The sequence below is a fragment of the Phymastichus coffea genome, unplaced genomic scaffold, assembly GCF_024137745.1.
Source record: "Phymastichus coffea isolate CEN01 unplaced genomic scaffold, Cenicafe_Pcof_1.1 PCOF00010, whole genome shotgun sequence".
Lineage (NCBI taxonomy): Eukaryota > Metazoa > Arthropoda > Insecta > Hymenoptera > Eulophidae > Phymastichus > Phymastichus coffea.
In genome coordinates this window covers 1,628,469-1,652,239 of record NW_026706821.1, presented here as the reverse complement: position 1 = coordinate 1,652,239, position 23,771 = coordinate 1,628,469, and the positions used below count along the sequence as shown (strand labels likewise).

General features: G+C 37.3%; 1 protein-coding gene across 1 annotated transcript in view; it reads right to left on the bottom strand.

Moving 5' to 3' along the window:
• The window catches only part of LOC131671543 (probable pyruvate dehydrogenase E1 component subunit alpha, mitochondrial), a 284,027-nt gene that overhangs the window by 201,877 nt on the left and 58,379 nt on the right, over positions 1 to 23,771 (bottom strand). The window contains exon 2 of the mRNA XM_058948038.1: positions 22,426 to 22,659. Within this exon, the coding sequence (XP_058804021.1) occupies positions 22,426 to 22,659 (234 nt within the window). The remainder of the gene's footprint in view (positions 1 to 22,425; positions 22,660 to 23,771) is intronic.

Genomic DNA, 23,771 nt, shown 5'->3' with positions numbered 1-23,771 from the left:
TCAAAATACCGTTTCAATGGAGTTTCTATCGTTTGTTTGTGTCTGCTCAATCTACAATATTTGATTTCGTTCGAAAATGAAAATTGTAGTCTACTGTGGGGGTAGTGTAGTCTACAAAACGGGACACATTGCGACAAACTGTAAGGGCACGGTCAACGATGGAAACAATTTTACCGATGCGACACAGTGGGTTACAAAGCGGTTGGCTGTCCAGAAAATAAGGAGACGAACAGACGGCAAGGAGTAGGAGTGTCCCACAAAAATAGCCAAGCTACATCAAATATGTCTTAATCACTACAAGACTGTACAAAACAGATTAGTCCGACATCGTCATCGTTAGCGAAAAGTTTAATGACCTTAAGGAACCAACCTGAATATACAATATTACAGGTAGAGCAGCGATATGGATGTGTGGATACTGGAATTCGAAATTTTTAATAAAGAGGCGACATCGACTTAGGCTAAGATAGGCACCACCTACGCAGGCAACAGCGTCAACAGCGAGAAGTCTGGCGATAGGCCTGCTCTTCCGTTGTCACCTTCGCCTCACGGAAATCATCGAGGAGAAAATAAAAGGTCATCTCTTTCTCTCCTGGATTTTTCTCTCTCTTGCAGTGATGTACAGCCGCGCGAACTTATAGGTAACCTGGCGATCACTCGCCGGCTACCTTTGTTTGACCCTTTATCGCTATTGTGTATCGCATGATTTACTGTAAAGGTTAAGTAGCCAGGCGTTCACTCACCGGCTATTTCGTGTGGATTTTTATATTAAAATAAGTCGCGTTTATTGTCTAATAAACGTGTATAATATAATAGATGTTCAATTAATAAGTTTAGTTTTGATTAGTTTAAGTGCGCATTTGATTGTAATGTAATAATACTATTTTGTCATTTTGAAACTGTAATTAATAAATGTGGTTTATTTACTCGCCTACTTTTCCGATTGCATTTAGAGCGAAAGTGCCTCTCTTGCCTTCCCCTTTAAAATAGGTAGCAGTGTATTAAATCTGTTACATAGTCTTCAAATACTTTTTACTCATTTAGAACCTCTAGACCTTTGGATTCACTAAATCTGTATTTCTTATCTGTTACATTCTTCGCATATTTTAGTATTTGTTAACCTTTGGACTTACAGTTTTACAATAGCACATAATCTATTATATATATGTCGGATATTGCAATTGAGTAAAAAGTCTTCGAGGACTTATAATTTATGATACCACTTTAATCTGGTATAGTTGTTATTTCCTACGTAATTGATGTCTCCGTAAGTGATCCTATAACAATTTGGTTATTGAATTGGATTACTAGGAGCTGATGCTGGTTTATTTGAAATTATTTTGTTGTTATTATCTTCAGTTATTTTGTCTATTACGTCAAAAACAGTTTCAATTGGTTTATACTTTATTTTGTCATTTGCTATTGTAGATTCAAATTTGGCGTGAGAAGCTTTTACAAATTTTATTGGTATGAAGCCTTTGCGGAAGGGCGTATTAACATCGTCTTTTTTCTGTTTATGTGAGTCTAAATATTGTTTATAACAATCTTGGAATTCATTTGCCATTTTAATAATTTTGTTGAAGGTTTCGATGGATGTACATTGTATTTCATTATAAATGAAATTTTTTAATCTGTCATGGAATCTATTGTTATATAAGTTACATTTGTCTTGTGAACATATGTAGGTCCTAACATCTAGTAATGTATTGTATTGGAAAAGAGAACAAAAAAAACTGGCCACATGTTTAGCTCGTAAATTAAGATTATAAATCGCGTACAGCTGAGAAACGAAAATTGTTTCGTGAACGACAATTTTCATCTCGCGCATCTGGCAATTTTCGGATGTTTGGAAGTGGACCATGTATAATAATCAAAGTGAGTTTACGAACGTGCCATCCGGAATAGCCAGATTGCGAACATCGTAGAAAATTACATATATAACTATATATAATTATATATAACTATATATAATTATATATAACTATATATATATATATATATATTGTAACGGGGTTGATATCCGTTTATTTAATTATGCGCGCGATCGCATCGAAGAGCGCGCGGGATTACCTAAACGTTCAAATTCGAAAATCGGAGAGCAGGAGGGAACGGGTGTCAGTCAACCAACTATCTACTAACACGAAATAATAATATCAGAATTTCGGTCAACATCACATTTATTACCTCTTATTTCTACGATATTTTCGGCCCGCGTGTTTATGTTTACAAAGCACGCGTGCGACAATAACATGCAGTGTCGGATCACTCGCCGCTCTTTCTTCGCCGGGTGCACGCTTCTTATGGAGTACGAGAGATTATTTATCGGCAATTTTATATTAAGCTGGCCAGCTTACATTATTGGCAGTCGTATGGTGAACGAAAAAGAAAAAGTTCGCAACAAATGTCGGGGAAGTCCGCTGCCGTGACCAGGCGGTTCTCACTTTCGATTTCGCCGTCGATGGCGAAACCTCACACTCACACACGCTCACACGCCTTCGTCTCCATCAGGCGAAGGCACAGCTTATCTCTGCTCTAATCAGTTCGTCTCGGCACTCTAGAAAACTCGGTGAAAATTCTCTTTTGTCACTAGCAGCAGCTGAGATATCGATAGCTAATCCTCGACTGGTTCATTTTCATACGCGCGCGTTCCGTCTCGTCTCGTGCCGAATTCCCTCATTACACAGTTTTCCCAACCGGTAGGTGCTGCCCTCGCAGGCAGCCACATGATTAGGCTGTTAGCGCTAATAAGACGTTTACCGTCACAATATATATATATATATAGTTAGACTTGATTGCCAAGCGTGTGGTCAAATGTATAATAGATAGGCTCCCTGTTGCGTTATTTTATTGCCAAGTGTGTGGTAAAATAACGCGAAGCACAACTATATTGCCAAGCGTGTGGTATAGTAAAGCTTCAATCCTCCGTCGCAGAAAAGAGAATTTCCCGCGATAGTGGTAACGCACGTCCCGGTTATTGTCCGAAAGGATAGACCAAAAAGTGTGCCTGAGATACGAGGGTCGTTTGAAAAGTCCGTGCAAAAATAAAAACTGCTTGATTTTTTTTAATAAATCAGTTTATTTTTCAACATAGTCTCCTTTTAGGCTTCTTCATCCAACGCTACTCTAGTTTGCTAATTCCTTCCCAAATAACAGGATTTGTCCAAGTCTGTAAAATAGGCATTCGTTTCTGCAATCACCTCCTCGTTTGAATAAAATCTTTTCCCCGCCAGCCATTTTTTCATATTAGGGAACAAATAGTAGTCCGACGGAGTCAAGTCTGGAGAATAGGGGGGATGTGAAACGAGCGTGAGCTGGCGCATTGTCGTGGTGGAAGAGGACTTTTTTGTAGGCCAATCGTAGACGTTTCTCTGGCAACTCGGTTTTCAAACGATCCAATAACGATGAATAATATTAGCCTGTAATGGTTTTACCCTTTTCCAGATAGTCGATGCAGATTATTCCTTGCGAATCCCAAACGACAGTCGCCATTACCTTACCAACCGAAGGAATAGTCTTTGCCTTTTTCGGAGCAGATTCCACTTTGGTAACCCATTGTTCAAACTGTTCTTTGGTCTCAGGAGTGTAGTGATGTATCCATGTTTCATCTACAGTGATGAAACGACGCTTAAAGTCTTACGGATTTTTCTGGAACAGCTGCAAACCATTCTTACAACACTTCACACGATGTCGTTTTTGGTCAATCCTGAACAATCGCGGCACCCATCTAGCGGATAGCTTTTTCATGTCCAAATGTTGGTGCAAAATATTATGTACCCGTTCGCTCGAGATGCCTACAGTACTAGCAATCTCACGCACCTTCACTCTTCTGTCAGCCATCACCATATCATGGATTTTATCAATGATTTCTGAAGTGCTAACCTCAACAGGGCGTCCAAAACGTTCAGCGCCTTTTGTGCTCATATGGCCACTCCGAAAATTTTGAAACCACTTATAAACCATTCTAATCGAAGGTGCACAATCACCATAATGTTTATCAAGCTTCTGTTTAATCTCCTGAGGTGTTTTGCCTTTGAAAAAGTAATGTTTTGTGACAGGGTTATAGCGATGTTCGCTAGCCCTGTGTGCGGCATTCTCCTCGCGTGAACGGAGCGACCAAGTGTATGCTATATAGTGACTACATACTTGTGTCGTTGCAGGATGTGGAGAGAGGAGCGCGCGACGATCGGCGAGGTGTCGCCGTGACTGCGAGTGAGAGCGAGAAGAGCGAGAGAGAGAGAGCGATTTTGACTGATTTTTGACGGCGAGAGAAATTAAGAGAGAGGAAGGGCAGTTAGGCGCGAGCACTCGAGTAATTAGGGCCGCCTAGGAGAAGACTGGACGAAGCGAGATTTTGGACAGAAAGAAAGGACTGCCATCGGTGCAACTGCCACGTTTGCCAGAAAGCCAATTGTCCGAAGCAGAGCCAGTACACGCAGCGACCATTCGCCATCTACGAGGCAAAGGCCGTGCTGCGGCCCCTCCTGAAGCGGTTTCCATCGTCGCCAGGGCACCGTTTCCTGCGGGACTACGCTTTCGCCGGCGCTGCGTCGCCTCTCTGTCGACGGACCGTCGGCATCCGGTGGGTCCAAAGCCAGTTAATCTCTCTCGCGCCAGATCTCGCTCGATTACAGACATTAGCGTATTTTGAAAATTTATCGCGCACACTGAGCGATTTCGCTCGCGTGATCCCGCGAACTCTGGTCGCGGATGGTTGAGTGAGCGCGCTCACCGCGGTGAAGTAAATCTTGTAGCGATATTTGTGAAAAGGCGTTAATAAATGAGATCGCCATATGTAGTATAATTGAATGAATGTGTCCGATTATTTGTATCAATATCCCCAACCAGAGCGAACTTCGGTCTGTGAAAGTCAGCGCCGGCTTTCTTTACCGAGAAAGAACCCAGAAAAATTAGCAGAGACCAGCCCAAGGTGCACGGTGGCTGCCCACTCTTGCAGTTTAATCAATACGCGAAATTCTTTTTCGTCCATTTTTTTACAACCACTCGATTTCTTTGATTAAAATGAATGTAAAACGCAAAGTAATTGGCCGATCTGGCTGAAACGTGGTGTGTACTCTTCCAAGATATGCTACTAACTGAAAATAACCTTGATACGCACTAGTAGCGCCATCTCTCTGACTTTGCACGGACTTTTCAAACGACCCTCGTATATGTTGCGTCAACCGACGTCACAATAGTACTCTATCTATTATAACTTATAATTTTATTTTATCTTACTTAAGTCTTCATAGCATAATTTTAATAACGTATATTGCTCATTTCGAATGGATTGGTAATACTTTGTTCAATAATAATTAAAAAATATAGTTTTTATTTGCAGATTGTCTATAATACGTAGAATTATTATTTACATACCGGATAATTCGATTACATCAATTATCTTTGAATGTGGATAAAAATATAGTTTATTGCTCTATCGAGATAGTTACCATCAAAGGGTTTAACCAATATATACACACAATTTTCAAGAAATAGTGAATATTAATTTTATTAAAAATATTGCAATTATTCACTAGTGACATATAACATATAATCATTTTTCTCTTTTTTTCAGGGTTCTATTTTTATATTTCGATTGATTATATATTCGTAATTTCACCATTTTTAAGCTTGAAGATTTTTCACGCTATATTTATGGATTATTAATACTTTATTAATAATAATGTTAATAATAATAATAATATCTTATAATAATATCATAATGATTGCAACGGTAATCGATTATAAATATCGACTAGTAGCACTCGACGTACGAAAGCGAGCGATTAGAGGAGAGAGGGGGCGCGCGTGAGGGTTTTAGATAGATGAAGCGCACGAACAGTATAATCTGATTCGTCGGCATGTGAGGCCGTATATTGGGACAAAAGACTGCCATTATTGAAAGTGAGCCGAGAAGGAAAAAGCACAAATACACGAAGACAATACCAGTATCGAGGCAGCAGAGGAATTCAGAAGGACGCGCCCATTATCGACAACTGCAGCAGCTTGACCCGGAATATTCGGCGACAGAAAATTGGTTCGCTCGGTTACGGCTAATCACCGTAACCGCAACTCAGGGTAGATGCACCTATTAGTATCCGTAATATTCATCTTAGCTTGTACCGCGTGAATAATTTGATACATGCCCTGAATAGCCCTTTCGATAGTCGTACCTAACGTTAGTCCGCGTATAATTATACTTCCTCTCTCTCTCTCCTCGGATTATATTGTACACCAATACGCGAACGAAAGATATCGGCTCATGTAAAGACTGTGTAATTAATACAATAAAAAGGTTTTAGGATATTTCACCACCTGGCGATATTTTGCTCCTTGCTCATTGTTAAATCCGATTCCCAGAATTTGAACCGATTTTGTCTAGGAGATTGTGGGAAGTAAACAACAGCCCTTTTACAAAATACAAGGGACAAAAGTCATCAGTCAGGTGACTTAAGGTGAGTTCATTCGAGGGATTTTTTTGAAGTTGAAGCTAGTGACAGTTAAAAAGTTGAATAAACGTATTCTCATACGTAATTAACAGAATGGCGGTTAACTCTGAACCGAGAAACTTTTGCATTATTAGATTCTCCGTTTGTATGATTTACCACCCGTTACACAATAATAATATCTCATAATATAATAATAATAATAATAATAATAATAATAATCAACCAGCCGGGCTGGTCGAGTGAGTGGTTACACCTCACTGGGCAAATGCTAGCATTCAACGTCCACCGACCGTGCCGGGTGGAAAAGTTGTCCGTCACGTCAATGCTCTGAGCAGCAACTTTATAACGGACACGGCCAAAAGGAAGACATGGCGCACAAATGACGCAAAAGATAATGGTATTCTGCCGATGTGCCCAACCATCAATCACTTATACCTACACTCACACATTACACAAACACTTACACACACACGCCTCTTGGCAAATCGGGATGAATGAATGCTCGGCGACCCTATAAACGAGGCTTACCGAAAGAGCGAATGCCGGGAACCCCTATAAATGGAGCCGCTCGAAAGCGAATGAAGGGGATCCCTCTATATCGAGTTCCCTCCGTGAAAGAAGCCCGGTTTTGCCACTATGGGCACTCACAATCACGCACACTCTACAGGGGAGAACACTAAACACGCAGGGTAGAGGAGGGGGGACCTCAGGGGCCGTGGAGTAGCGACCACGAGGGACCTTTAGCACAACGGAACAAAACAAAAAATATGAATATGTACAAAAAAACCTAGATTTACCTCAAGTGGTAATCCCTTCTCAGGGTGAATCCACCCCGGGTTCCGAACGAGTGAAAGTCCCGGTGGCCACGGGTAGCGGCACTGATTTTGAGGGCCGCTTTTTGTGCACGGGGAAGAGGAGGACAACACGAAACAATGTGTATGCGTATGTTTAATTTTAAGGATCGATTTGATTGCATCAAGTTTTTTAGCGTTACAAACTTTCAATTAAGTTCTAAATAGACCCAATACTTGTGAGTTCAATATTTAGGACTACAAAGTTCAGAATATGGAGATTTAGACTGTATAATTTGAGGATTTAGGAGATTATACATTTTATTTATCGGTTCAGTGAAATATTATCCCTTTAATGCTATCGAAAACCTAAATATCTCGGATAATAAGGATGCTAGATAAAAACTTTAAACATAAAAGTTTTGAAGATCAATACGGACACCTGGTGGTGACCTTGAGTTGGACCTTGATCATGACCTTCAAGGTTATTTCATGGCCAACTTTTTAAAATGGAAACCCCTAGTTTTGACAACGGCAGTCGAAAGATCGAGAAATTTCTCTTATAGATAAACGCCCAAACCCCACTTTTACCCCTTCCCCCTATAACGCCCTCATTTCCACAGAAAATTTCCAGGTTGGGTTTTCGAAAAGGTCAAGGTATTTGTTTTTAAATTTTGATGAGCATGACCTTCAACGTTAGTTTGAAGAAAACCGCAAATATGTGTAAATTTTCGTATATGTGCGTAATATGCAAAATCTACAAATAAAAATTTATAAAGTTGAAAAAAATGAAAATATGCAATAATTTGGATAAAAGCAAGTTTTCGAACATCTACAAAAGTTTTCAAAATTTGCGATGCTCCGCAAAAATGTCAAATATTCAAATAATAAAAATTTTGAAAGTTGCAAAAATATGAAATATAAAAATGTAAAGGTAACCCTATCAGCGATACCTTGTTGAAATCCTGACCCCTGATGCATGTGCAGCGTCCCAAAAAATCTGCTGGGTAATGGTTACATTGATTTGCATCGCATTTAAATTTTCAATCTTTATTATATGGGATGTTTTATCATGGCGTAAATTAGTGGATCACTGAATTTGCTTTTGCAGCCACCCCGAAAATCCTATTGTACAAGCTTTTGGCCACAATAATAAAAATTCTAAGAAGAAAAAGCTCAATAATCAATACAACCGGTATTTCCATCTTAAACTAATTATTTGTAGTTGAATGTGTATCCTTACTCGTTGACATATGAAAAAAGTTTATCAAGATTTTGAATACTTTCTCTCGTACAATTTTTGGTCTTGAAGGTTCTCAATTTTTTTATTCTGAATTTGGTCTATCAAAGGGTTGATTCTGTTTTCTATTATCCGTTTCATTCTTAGTTTCCTTTTTATCATCTGAAAATGAATCGCCTTACTAAACGTGAACGAATAAGCATTTTGATGATGAGACGATTGCGTAATATGGTGAGATTATAATAAATAATAGAATAGTAGGACCATTTTTCATAGAAGGGAATTTGACAGGAAAAAAGTATAAATCAATGACGAGGAATCAAATTGTACCTGTAATAAATGAAATTGTTGACGATAATTTTAACATCATTTACTTTCCACAAGATGGGGCTCCCCTTCATTATGCAAGAAGTGAACGAAATTATTGGCATAAAATATTTCCAAGACGAGTGATTAGACGCAAAGGAACTATTGAGTGGTCACCCTATTCTCCTGACGTGTCGTCACTAGATTACTTTTTGTCACTACGTCATAAACAAAGTTAAGGGAGTACGGTGGGTACGCAACTAGTTAGTTGAGAGAACGCCTTGACTTTTCACTGACTCACATAGTAGCAAGCGTAAGTTTGGCAACGTCGCACATATGCTGGCTCTCATATGTTGCCCTAAGATAGTGTGTTATTGTTGAAGCCAGAGAAAATGAGTGCAAATGATGCTAATAATTCAAACAAATGGTTTTGGAAAGGTAAAAGGGTCTCAAAGAAAGTTTATGACCAACGATGCAAACAAGTCAATATTGGAAAAAATATAAAAAAAGTGCAGAAAAACAACCTTCATGAATGTACTACAGAATCCAAATTATCAACGACAGTTTATAAAATTGATGGTCGTAGAATTATTCATTGTGAAACTATGGCACGCCAGTTGTTTTGTTCACAGTGTAATTCCATTTTATCTTTACTAGACTATGTACATGAAAAAAAAATTAGTTTAGCTTCAACATTCTTTGTAAAATGTCGATCATGTGAATTTGTTACTGCAGTTAGTACTGATAAAACACATGAAGTGCCTGGTAAAGTACATCATTATGATGTAAACACAAAAGCTGTTGCAGGTTTGTACAGTACTTTACATGTAAATAAAATTTAAAGTATGTAGTGTATTGGTTATTAAAACAATTTTTTTTCAGGCTGTTTAAATGCTGGTATGGGTCACACACATATGACAAAATTATTTGCCGGATTAAATATTCCATCATGCAATTGGCAATCGTTCAAAGTCCACGAAAATGAAGTTGGGTTAGGTGCTGAACAAGAGGCATATGAAAGTTGCTTACGAGCAGTTGCTGTAGAGAGGCAAATGACTATTGATAATATTGAAATAGTAAAAAAAACTCTGTAGGTTTCTTTGACATTATCAATTATCAATAATACTTCATTTACGCACAGATGTATTTCAACGAATAGAGTATTTAACTGCAATATTTATCTCTCAAATTGTACATAATTGCCAATGAAGGTTTACATTTTTTTAATGCAACAATCAAATTGCTGAGATATATTTTGATCTATTTTTTATGATTTTTCGTAATTAGTTTTAGATTTATTACACTTTTTTTTTCTTTGTAAGATAATCAAATTGCTAATAAATTTTGATAAACTTTTTATGAATTTTCTCATGGAGCTTTGAGTCAACGTGAATCATGCAAAATAATGTTAAAATAATGAATTGTATATATAATCAGTTTTGTTATATGTTACTTCTAATCGTTGAAGTATAAATAATTGAAATAATGTGAATAATAAAAAACAGAAATAAATTGAAATATAATAATGATTTTTCTTCAGGCTTCCACACCTAGATCAATCATTCATATTTCCTGATGCTCCTACTACCATTCCTATATATTCAATTAATGATTCACATGTAGTACGTATAGGTGCATCATTAGATATGGGCTGGCTCACTAAAGGTTCAGGGAGATCATATGATAGTCATTAGCCATCAGGAACCGCGACAATGTTAGGAAGGTTTCCCAAGAAAGTTATCTCTACTGCAGTGTTGAATAGAAAATGCAGACAGTGTGATTTAGGAATAAGTAAAGATGATCATTATTGTAGATTAAATTTTTATGGTACAGCCAAGGCTATGGAGCCTTATGCTGCAGTCCAGCTGACCAAAGAAAATAGTATACTGTCTAGTTGCAATGTAGAAATAGGAATAATTATCACAGATAACGATAGCAGCGCGATCGCCGCTATGCGCAATTCTTTAGATTATGTAATAGTGAAGCAAGCTGATAAAAATCATACAAGTAAGGGAGTCGTAAGTGCACTTTATAAATTAGAAAAAAACTTCAAAGAACTTAATACTGAAAGTATTAAGTATATTCAAAAATGTTTCAATTATTGTATTTCACAAAATGAGGGCGAGTCTGAACGTATGGCTGATGCTATACGAAACATCCTGTACCATATTTTTAATATGCATAGAAATTGTGGTTCGTGGTATCAGTATAGTAAAAACCCCAGTAAATATAGACATACAGTAATTGGAGAAAGTTTCACTAATTCAAATCTCTTTGATAAACTTGAAGAACTCTTCGATAATTTAGCTAATAATAGTCACCAATATTCTGCAGGTGCATCTACGAATCCAAACGAAAATATGAATGCTTCAATAGTTAGTAAGGCTCCAAAAAGTAGAGTTTATGGTACGTCTGCATCGGCTCATGCAAAAGTCGCATGTGCTGTTCTACAAAGGAATGAAGGCAAAAACTATGTCTGTGCACTGAATGAAAAACTGAACTGTTCGCCGGGCAAAAATACAGGAAACTATGGAATAAACTGTGATAGAATTAAAAAAAAAAGATACATGAAGTCGCAAACTACTAAATTTAAGAGGCGAAGACTATTTTTAAAAAAGCGAAAATTACAATTGAAAAAGAAAACGGAACTCAGCGAAGGGTGTACCTATGAAACTGATGGCCAGCTTCTTGAGACACTTGATACATATGTACCTTTAGCCAATCTTGCTGATGATTGTGAATCTATAATAGTTTTGTTTGATTTAGAAACAAATGGCTTTAGTAAAACTGCGGACATTTTGCAGATAGCGGCAAAATATCATGAGTTTGAATTCTCGATATACATACAACCAACACAAGCTTTAATAGAAGCAGCAAGTGCTGTAAATGGATTACGTCTCATAAATAATCATTTGGAACTGAACGGTCAAGTAGTTAAAACAGTTTCACTTACAGAAGGTATCATTGCATTCTATGAGTTCCTGTATAAGTTGAAAAAAAAATGTGTACTAACAGCACACAATTGTAAATTTGATTATCCAAGACTTATTCTCGCTATTAATAAAGTATTTATGTTGGATCGTCTTATGTCGGTTGTTGAGGGGTTCTGTGATACTTTACCGATATTGTCAAGACGTAATAAAGAAAAAGGTAAAGGAGTAAACAAATTGGAAAAACTTGCTGAGAGTTGTAAAATTAGTTTTAAAAATGCACATAATGCTGTTGAAGATGTTAAAATATTGTATAATATTTTATCACATTTCAAAGTTACTGACAAACAATTGAAAAAATTAATTCTAACTTGGGCTGCCATAACAAAAAAAGAAGAGAAAAAAAACTACAAGCTGATAAAAAAATTAATTTACCTAAATTACAATCTTTTAAAATTTATGAAAATTGTTTGTCTCTTATTATGATAAAAAAAATAATAGCTGCTGATATTATTTGCACTATGATAGAAGAAAACGATAAAGCAAACAAATTTGATGGTTTGTATCAGTTATTATCGAATGGACAAGTCACTAAGAATAAGAAAATAATTCGCAAGTTGAGTGATTACTTGGAGACTGTTACTTCGGAAAATATTTTTTAATTACTGTTTCTAATTTTTTTTTATAAGAATTGTTGCAATAAATACAGATTTTATTCAATTTGTTACTGTTTTTTTATTAATAGTCTTTTTCTAAGTAATTGTAATCAAGCCAAACAGTTGTATATTTTAAAGCATGCGTCACTCAAGCACACACATTTGAATCGGGGAGCGCAGGTTAGATACGACGTTCCCGTATCTCCTATTCACTGACGTCACTCATCATTTTGCGGTAGAAATTATTTAATTACGATCAAACCAGGTTCTGATTGATAATTTTGAAAACGGATATGGATGTAGAATCATTTTTTACACAACTCCTTTTTTCGGAATTTTTTCATTTTTGAAAGCTTTAATAAACGATAAAAAGTACATTTCCTCATAAGATCACATGTTAATTTCAATAATTAATTTATCGGCTTTGAAACTCTGAACGATCACGAAATTTGAACCATAGCTTTAAAGCATTTTAGTAAAGATATACGAGGTGTGTTCAAAAAGTAACGAGAATTTTTAAATTTCGCGGGTTTGGAGAGTCCGCTTGTATAAAATTTTTATTTATTATGTTGGTACACATGCCCCTGAAGTACGATAAAATTTTCAGCAATATTCATTGCTTACTTTTTAAGTGGCAGCCGCTAACGTTAGACGTGTTTTTCGAGCTCGGCGATTTTCGTTTGTGAAAAAAAATAGATCAAAGAATTTGTATTAAATTTTGCGTAAAAAATGAAATAAAGTGTAGTAAAGTTTGTCAAATGTTAACAAAGGCATATAGTGAGTCTGCTATGAGTAAAGCAAGGATTTATGAGTGGTATAAGCGTTTCCAAGATGGCCACGAAAACGTTGAAGATGACGAACGACCCGGACGCCCAAGCACATCAACAACCGATGAAAACGTGAAAAAAGTGAAAGAAATGGTTATGAACGATCGCCGAATCACAATCAGAGAAGTCGCTGATGATGTTGGCATATCAGTTGGCTCATGCCATCAAATTTTTTCGAATGTTTTGGGTATGAAACGTGTGGCAGCAAAATTCGTTCCAAAATTGTTGAATTTCAAACAAAAACAGCGGCGAATGGAAGTTGCTCAGGAGTCGCTAAATGAAGTCAATAACGATGCAGAACTACTAAAACGTGTTATAACAGGTGACGAAACATGGGTTTACGGATATGATGTCGAAACTAAGGCTCAATCGTCCCAGTGGAGGCATTCTGGATCGCCAAGACCGAAAAAGGCTCGACAAGTGCGGTCGAATGTGAAGGTTATGCTCACTGTGTTCTTCGATTTTAATGGCATAGTGCATTATGAATTCTTGCCACAAGGTCAAACAATCAATAAGCAGTACTACCTACAAGTTCAACGTCGTTTGCGTGAAGCAATCCGAAAAAAACGCCCGGATTTGTGGCAAAACAATTCATGGCTTTTGCACCACGATAATGCGCCTGCTCACACTTCATTGCTTGTTCGTGAATTTTTGGCCAAAAACGAAACTGTAACGATGCCTCAGCCTCCATATTCGCCAGATATGGCTCCATGTAACTTTTTTCTATTTCCAAAAATAAAGATAACATTAAAAAGCCGTCGTTTTACAAGCATAGATGACATTAAAAGCGAATCGCTGAAAGAGCTAAAAGCTATTACAAAGATCGAGTTTCAAAAGTGTTTCGAGGATTGGAAAAAGCGTTGGCATAAGTGTATTGTATCCGAAGGGGACTACTTTGAAGGCGACAACATTAATGTAGATGAATAAATAAATATTTTTTTCATAAAACGAAAATTCTCGTTATTTTTTGAACACACCTCGTAGTTAAAGTTTCAAACGATTCTCATTTTTGGTTCTATCTCCCACCGTACTCCCTTAAAGTTATAAAACCAACTAACTTAAAGGAATTAAACGTTTTCCAACGAAAATGAAGTTCCTGATCCTTTAATAGTTGAAGAAAAGTTTGAAGATGATTATATTGATATAAAATTTGGCAACAAATCTAGAAAAATATGCATAGATCTAGAATACAATACAAACGCACTTAATTTTTGGAATAGTAACAAAAACAGACCCGTTAATTATAATACGGTGCAATATACATTTAAATTAGTGAAACGTGTACAGCGATTGTACAGGTTAGAAAAGTAGATTAGCGAAGGAGGAAGTAGGATCGAAAAACTGCTTGAGAATTTAAAACAAATATTGGAAAATTTTCAAAATGCAATTGAAAAATCAGTATGTGTTCATGATTTAGATATTAAAAAGTGGGCCATCGAAGCAAGAGACAATGTGCTACTGTCTGAAAAACTATTTAAATCTTCTCCAAAATATATACATAACTTCAAAACGTAGCACGGTATTGTATCCAGAAAATTTAATAAATTTTTAACGCAAGCACAATTATCTAATAAAAGAGAGCTTATTCAACAAGGAAATAATTTTGTTACTAAAGTTAGGTCGGAAATCGTAAAATTTGGTAATCAAAATACTTATAATACCGATCAGTCTGGTTTTCGTTTAGAATATTATACAGAACATCATATCATACAGAGAAAAAGAGAAAAGGGGATGGCAACCTCTAAAAGTAAGGAAATCACTCTAGAACACGGGAGAAGAAAAAAACAGAAACAGAAGAGAAGAAGACGAGTCATATGTGGAGCAGCAGACGAGAAATATTACGAAGATGAGAGGACTACGATTAGGGGACACTTAGTAAGATAGGAGAGGAGACCAAGAAAAGGTTCGTATAGGAAGAGGTTGGCACGGAGAACTACGAAACCAAACTAAACAAGATATCAGAAAAGAGAGGGGAATTTAAATACAAGATGAAAGAGAAGGCAACAAGAATACATAAGATTCTAATCAGGGCGATGAGGATCTAGAAAAATCAGAAATAAACTCGAGGAAATTTTGCAGGTAATAGTTAAAATTTTCAAGAAAGAGAACACGAAAGAAGGCATTATAATAACAATATGTACTTTGCAGCATAAGTTAGCGTGTTGAAAAACAAGCGTTTAGCCATACAGATGGTAAAGGACATGTCAATGAGAGAAAAAGAAATACAGGAAAAGAAAAGAAGGTGGAAAGAGAAGAGAATCAAAAAAGTAAACGAGAGCAGGTAAGGTTCATGAAGATTGAGGGGACATTGTATGAATAGAAGGAGAAAGGAGTATGAAACACCGAGGAGATCCGAAGACAAAAGGAGTTACAAAGAAGGGGAAAAACTAATCGAAATATGCAAAGTGGTGGGATACATGATTAAAAATAAAAGCATCGAGGAAGATTGAAAAGGAGAAATCATGTACATAGGGGTAGATGTGACTCAAGACTAGAAGAAAAACAAGATGAACAAAGAGACATAGTGGACAAAATCAAGGTAGAAGAAAATATGGCATCGGATCACTTACTGATATATTTTGAGATCGGATGATGAAAGAATAGAGAGAAGGGAAACTCCAGACTACATGAGACAGATAATAAACTACAAACTAGTATGAAACCAGAAAAAAAGTGAAAAATTTAAAGAACTAAAAGAAGAGGAACGAAACATATGAAACCGGGGAAGACAGATGGAAAAATATGTTTCGAACTCTAGAAGAAATAGGAGAAAAACTAGGAATGAAAAAAGAAGTTGGTAAGAAAGGCGGAAATGAAAACACAGATAACAAGATTCATGATGAGAGCTATAGATAATAAAGCAAAATGTAATAAGACAGACTTAGAGAAGTAAAAAGAAAAAAGATAAGAAAATTGGCGAAGGAAAGATAGCTGGCAGAGTAAAGATTTTATTCAAGTGAGCAGATAATTGCAGTAACGAATGCCTATTTCACAGACTTGGATAAATCATATTATGAAAGGAAGGAATCAATAAAATAGAGCAACGTTGGCTAAAGTGTATAATCCTAAAAGGAGACTATGTTGAAAAATAAAAAAGATTTATAAAAAAAATCAAGTAGTTTTCATTTTTGCACGGACTTTTCAAACATTCTTATATAAATGATAGTATTGGTACGAATGTGTACAGATAAAAGGTTGGGTATGGCCGACTGCATGGATACACGTTTCCACGTGGTATGCAATACTCGTACGGAAATTAATATTATAACTCAGATCTAGAATTTTTCGATCCAGAGAAGATACCCAGTGTATCCGAAGGAATTTGATGCGGTGAATCCGAGTCTGGGCTTACAATTGCTCCATTTTTCTACTATTAATCTACTATTTATGAGCTTTTCTTACATTGTGAAATTTTATTTTATTGCAAATCCGAAGAAACAATTTGGAAGAGCAATCACCCATATAAAGGGAAAATTTTTTTTCGGAATTGCCAACCGTCCTGTTTTTATTAAATACACGCAAAATTCAAAATTTTTAAAGAAAAAAGTATTTAAATCAGAATATACAGGGTGGACCATTTTAAGTGAGCTAGTACGTTTTCTCGGAAACTAGTGGGGATAGCGAAAAATGTTCCAAACAAAAGTTGTCCAACTAGGAGGGGGACATACCCTCATGACCTTGCCTGTGTCCTTGGATGTAAGGCTCAAGGTCATTTCAAGGTCAACTTTGTTTTCTTAAACGGGACCCCCTATTTTTGACCCTGGATTTGGAAAGAACGGGAAATTCTACGTTCAGATGACCTATTATACGTGGGGTCCGGGGTGACCCTCAAGGTTATTTGAAGGTCATTTTTATTTTTTTACGAGTGTAAGATTTACGAAAAATAGTTTCATACAAAAGTTGCTGAACTTGAGGACATACCCTTATGACCTTGCCTGTGACCTTGGAGGTCAGGTTCAAGATTATTTCAAGGTCAACTTTGTTTTTTTAAACGGGGCCCCTCATTTTGACTCCGGATTCGGAAAGACAGGAAATTCTACTCAACGTCTTGTTTAGCCGTCACGTGTGCGGTCTATGTTGCCCTGTTTATTCATGGTCGTAATGTGATGAAGAAGATAAGTGATTAAAATATTTTAGATTTACTATTTATTTACCAAATTAATCAATTGTTAATTACATGTGAAATATTTTACAGTAAGTGTTCAAAGACTTTTCCTTCTCCTTGAATGCATAATTCAATTCTCCGATGAAAATTATCTACTGTCCTTAGTAGTACATCCTGCGGTATGTTCTGACATGCGATCCTGATCCTATCCATCATGTCTTCTCGGGTAGTTGGTTGTTCTTGATAAACGACATTCTTCAAGTATCCCCATAAGTAAAAGTCAGGAGATGTCAAGTCGGGAGATCGTGGTGGCCATGCAACTGGTCCACCGTGACCGATCCATCTACCATTGAATCTGTTGTCCAGGTAAGCTCTAACATTTCTGTGGAAATGCGCAGGAGCTCCATCTAACTGCATCCACATTCTCAGTCTTGTTTGGAGGTCAACTTCTTCCAGTAGTGCATCTACTTCATTTTGTAAAAATCGAGAAAAGTTTTCCCCATTCACATTTCCGTCAAGAAAGTAAGGTCCAATCACATGTCCATTGATAATGCCACACCACACGTTGACGCTCCAACGATGCTGATGATCTATGTGTCGATGCCAATGAGGATTTTCAGCTGACCAATAATGACAGTTGTGCCTGTTGAGCTCCCCATTATTTTTGAATGTAGCTTCGTCAGAGAACATGACATTACGGAAAAAAGTTCTGTCGTTTTGAATCATTTCTCTTGCCCAACGACAAAACTCCAGTCGTCTTTCCATGTCATCTGGTGTGATGTGATATGGTCGGAATTTTTGGCTTCTCAAAATTCTCAAGACAGTTTGTTTTGGTATGCCAGTTTCTCTTTGAATTTGTAATGTACTTATATGAGGATTGTCATGAATAATTGCCAATATCACAAGCACGCGAACATCATTCTCATCGTAAGTATGATAAATGTCCTTGTTGAGCTTTCACATGAACCCTTCGAATGGTGTTACGATTAGGGTGTCTTCGGTACGGGAAACGTTCTTGATAAAGTCTTGCAGCTCTACGATAATTCCCTCCGGCTAGACCAAGAATAATAATCATGTCAACACGTTCACGCGCAGTATAATCCGGCATACTCCGAAACAAAAGGCTTTTGATTTAATTTTTAATAAAAATTTGTAACAAAAAAATTCTCTTCAATGAACACAAAATCTTTATTCAGTGAAATAAACGAATAAACTAAGCTGCTGTATTAAAAAATAATTTTTGTTTTGGGAGAATGAAGAGATTCGATAAGCCAAACCATACAATGACAGATATTCTATCTTCACGGTAAATGTTACTTTTATGGGGTAAAATGGATGGTTAAGCTAGAAAAGCATACGGCCTTGCGCTAGCATATGATAAAAGGGGCGAATCAACGCTTTCCGAATCCGGGGTCAAAATGAGGGACCCCGTTTAAAAAAACAAAGTTGACCTTGAAATAATCTTGAACCTGACCTCCAAGGTCACAGGCAAGGTCATAAGGGTATGTCCTCAAGTTGAGCAACTTTTGTATGAAACTATTTTTCGTAAATCTTACACTTGTAAAAAAATAAAAATGACCTTCAAATAACCTTGAGGGTCACCCCAGACCCCACGTATAATAGATCATGTAAACGTAGAATTTCCCGTTCTTTCCAAATGCAGGGTCAAAAATAGGGGGTCCCGTTGAAGAAAACAAAGTTGACCTTGAAATGACCTTGAACCTTACATCCAAGGACACAGGCAAGGTCATGAGGGTATGTCCCCCTCCAAGTTGGACAACTTTTGTTTGAAACATTTTTCGCTATCCCCACTAGTTTCCGAGAAAACGTACTGACTCACTTAAAATGGTCCACCCTGTATATATACATATATATATATTTATCGGCATTAACATGCTCGATAATCTGACTGACTCGCAACCCGGGATCGTGCACCTCACGCCATACACGAGGGCCGGTAATCATGCCAGGCCGCATCAGTGCAAACGCGCGCGCCGCCAAACATGCGAGAGAGAGAAAGAGAGAGAAAACACACGGCACCGACATTGGTCGTCGACGATGATGAGCGGCGGGAATCACCTTTGGCCGCACTTGCTGGCGCAGTGAAACTCGCCACTGACAACGCCGCCTTTACTGCCGCTACTCCTCCTACTGCTGCCAATGCTTCGCCGCTAATTGCACCGCAGCTGCCTCCTCGCAGGTACGCCGATTACACACGTGCGCCGGCGGTATAGGCCTCGCGCACACCGGTGACGGGCGGTAGCTAGGCACAACCCAGCCAACAACCAAACAAAACGTCACAGCACTCAATCACTCCTTACACGCGCCCGCACACCGAGTGCGCAACCAAAAAAAAAGAGCCACACTACGACGACGAGACGCTACACCGCTCTCGGAACCGAAAACAACCCGAGGAAAACAAAACAACCGGGAGAAAAACGCGCACGCTTGATCGGCCAGTCTATCTCCTACTCCCGATTTCCCGCGTGCGCGAACCGCACCCTCTCTCTCCCTCATCCCCTCGCATGCTTTCTCTCTTCGTCGTCCTGCTCCGTCGGCCACTCCTAGCTCCACCAATCCGACTAATTCGATCATGCTTGATAGTAATGTTTTTGATTATTGAAATACAGGTTGACTAGCTTTTGTAACAAGGCAGAATCAACGCAACTAAATATTTTTAAATATTCAATATAAAATTCGTATGTTTAACACTAAACCTACTGCAGCTGTCAAATGAAGAGCGGCTCGTAAAGCCCAAAAAATAAATGTTTTTTAATTATTGTATGATAATTATCTTGTGTTCATAGTTTATGTTAAATTCTGTATTAATTACAATCAACTAGAAAAGACTACAATTGTTTATTTCAAAAGCGATCATTTGACCGCTATTCGGTACAAATAGGTATATATAATATGTCGGTAGGTTTATTGTTAAGGGTTTTTCTTATCGCTAATTAAATTGTATTGATTTTAGAACATTCGTTATTATGATGTCATTACTTTAGTTAAACATGAAAATTCTATTGCATTAGGCACACGCTCTCTATTTTTTTTAATTTTCAAATTAATACATTTTTGTTATTTGTTTATGTATTATGCATAATGTATTATTCATAACCTAATTAGTAAATTATATATTATTTCACAATCGAATTGCCCTTATGATACATGATGTGTTAAAAAGTTGAAATCGGCTAATACACAGAGCTACCGTTAATGTACTCTGTGTCAACGATTGAGCATTGCTTTTATTTAACCGCGGCGTGAGCAAGCGACTCCCCACTTTCTGCTGCCCACTCACAATTACGTAGCAAGACAACAAAGCCGACTGCTGAATGGCCGTCATTAGATTATAATTATCTCTTTATATTAATTCAATATCAAGTATTTAATAATTGCACACTGTATGAATTTTTTGTAAATGAATCGAACAATACCAAACTTTAAAAATATTTTTGAATCACTCTGTATTTGTAATAATTATCCAATATGACCGTAATATGTTGGATATAGATGTGACTTTTAAACTCAATATTTTGCCACAGTTTCATTTCCACAATAAAAATTATGTAAAGACTTGCTTTACAGATATTTCATTTTTAAAATAACTTTCTCGTTAGGATATTAGTCGATAATAATAACGTTGAAACTTTCATAAAACTGAAGCATTTATCAACGATCGAAAAGAGATGTGACGGCTGATAAATATTCCAGAACATTTGTGTGCTATTGAGAATTACTCCGAGCAATATTCGATCATTGAAAACTGCTCTGGAATATTTTTCAATAATTGAGAACCAGTCAAGAATGTTTTTTTTATTCAATGCTTTAATATTGCCTATAAAAACTATAGAATATATTTCGATAATATACTTTATATTATCTAATTTTTATATTATCTATTATTTTTTCTATCAATTTTATTTGCAGAAATTATATTATATTTAATGTAACAGGCTGCCATTTAGTCTAAAATCACGCAAACGTACCTTTAAATGTGACTAAACGACGCCTTGTTATCTATGTGCTTAGAGCACAGAACCTACCTTGCCTCGGAGTGCGCCTGCGCAGAGTCTCTTCACTGTTCCGAGTTGGGTTCCCTCAACTCGCCACTTGGCGGCGCTGTCGCTCCTTGCTAGTAGCGCTCGTGCGGCCGCCGATGGAAACGCTGTTACCGATTCACCTCTACCGATCTCAGCGAGCTCCGTGCTACACTACCGGCGAATTCGAACGAAATGTAAACAAATATAGGCGCGACCTCCAGACAAAGGAAAGAACACAATAACGGAAACTCGTTTAAACAGAACCAAGGGATGATTTATTAAATCAAGCAAATTACACGGGGAATTGGCCGAGAGTCTTACGCACGCACGCGTGAATGACAAGACACGCTATTTGAGAGAGAGAGAAAAAACCGCGATTACCGCGAACTACCTGCTCGCACGCAATAAACAAATTCTTCGCGCTCGCTGCGCGGATTCGCACGCCAAAATTAACAAGAGAAGGGAAGGTGCACCTACCGCAAGGACGATGTGGATACGGTGGCCAACCGTATCCGAACAACAAGTTGATAATAAGCTGCTCCGCTGCTTGCTGCACCGCCTCAACAACTATTGCTGCTGTAGTTGTTGCTGCTGTTGCTAATGCTGCTGTTGCTGCTAGGGCTGCCGCCGATATTGCTGCTGCTGCCGCTATTGCTGCTGCTGCCGCTATTGCTGCTGCTAACGCACCCTCACTCACGTTCGCTATGTCACCAGGAAAACACAGGCTAGAACGGCTCGGAAAAACGGAGGTTAGGCGCACGAACTGACTGAGTAGCACAGTCATACTACCGGTCGGACCCTCCCCTCCCGGTCATTGCCCCTACGCTCCCTCTCTCTCGCGAACCGAGCGCGGCTACTCCCGTTTAGCCGCTCATTAACCTCGCGCGAGTCCTACGATTTTCGGCAATCGTTGCATTAATCAATATTCTTATACTCATAAGCGTCAATATTAATTTGAGCTTTTTCAATTTCTCAAAATAAATCTCAGATACAAACTATTCAACAAATTTATATGGGCTTTAAATAACAATCATCACTGAATAATTTTTATAGATAGATAAATAGATTTTATAATATTTACTTGTCCAGAGTAAAGATGACAAAATCCTCTAACAATTTTTTCCTTATACAAATTACCAGCTGCTGTTTCCATTCGTCTGATTGTATGTAGTTGTTTATAATACTTCACAGCATCACTTTTTGTAAGTTTCACTTGTGTAGATGGACCTTCATCAAGTTTATGAAGACGATATGATTTTGTCTCAAATGTTGCCTCGGTTCCATACTTCAGATTTATACTTTTTAGTATCTTCACCTGTTGAATAAAAGAAAGTTATTACTAGTTACTATAACACTAAAACATACATTTAAATAATATCAAATCGGACAGTTTTCTCAACGTCATAAAAAGAATGTTTCTATTACTCTGACAATCATAACTATGTCTTTTCTAGGCTTCTTGTACCATAAAACTTGAATGTGTGTACTAAACAAACGTACATTATCGTTATCTTTTTAACAAAACTAGTAAAAATATGCTATTTTGTATGTCATTTTCAAGTAGTATCAAAACATTAACCATTTATAAGAATTATTACGTCATATCTATTCTTCGTTATAATTAAAAAATTTTCTTTCAAGTAATTTGCCTTATAAAAATACTTAAATTAAAGCCTCTTCCGTCTCTTATCTATTTTTTTCTTGCCAAGTATAACAAAATAAGATCAAGATCAACGGGCTAAATGCAAGTGAATCGCGAAAGGCTGACACGCAATATAAAAGCGACGAATACTTTTCTCATGGATTTCAGTAACTATTTATAAAATTCACTATTGTAAAATAGTTCAATGGAATGAAATCATTTTGTACACACATGTGCATGTATTGTTACGTCTCAAGCTAGAGCAGACACGAAACGCAAGGTCTTACCAAACGATTGCATGTATGAGAAAGATCATTTCAAAGCTTCTCATACAAAAATGCTAAACTGCGCAGATTTGTTGCTTTCCAAAATCGCAGAAAAGCACACGTGCATCTGCGAGTCGAGGCTGCCTTTTGCAGAATTGACATGCATAATAACGCTTGATGTGCACTTTATAATTATAGAATAGCAAAGGTGGCAGAGAGAAGTGCTTCCCTCTTTCTTTCTTTCTCTCCTTCGCGAGTCATTAGAATAAAGGGAAAATCATTTTTTTTCACGGTTGATTTTACAGTGTTGAGAGCAGAGTGATTAGCCGGTTGGTCAATAACATTTATTGTCGCGCTAATGAGCGACTTCTTTCACTATGGGGCTATTAAGCAGCCTGGAAGTTTTTCGGGAGGAAATTTTTCCATTTTTGGAAAATACAAGGAAAGAGATACGGAGGCGAGACGACAGAGAGAGTGTACACGTTGCAAAGTCGTGGGCGAATAATTTTATCATAAATA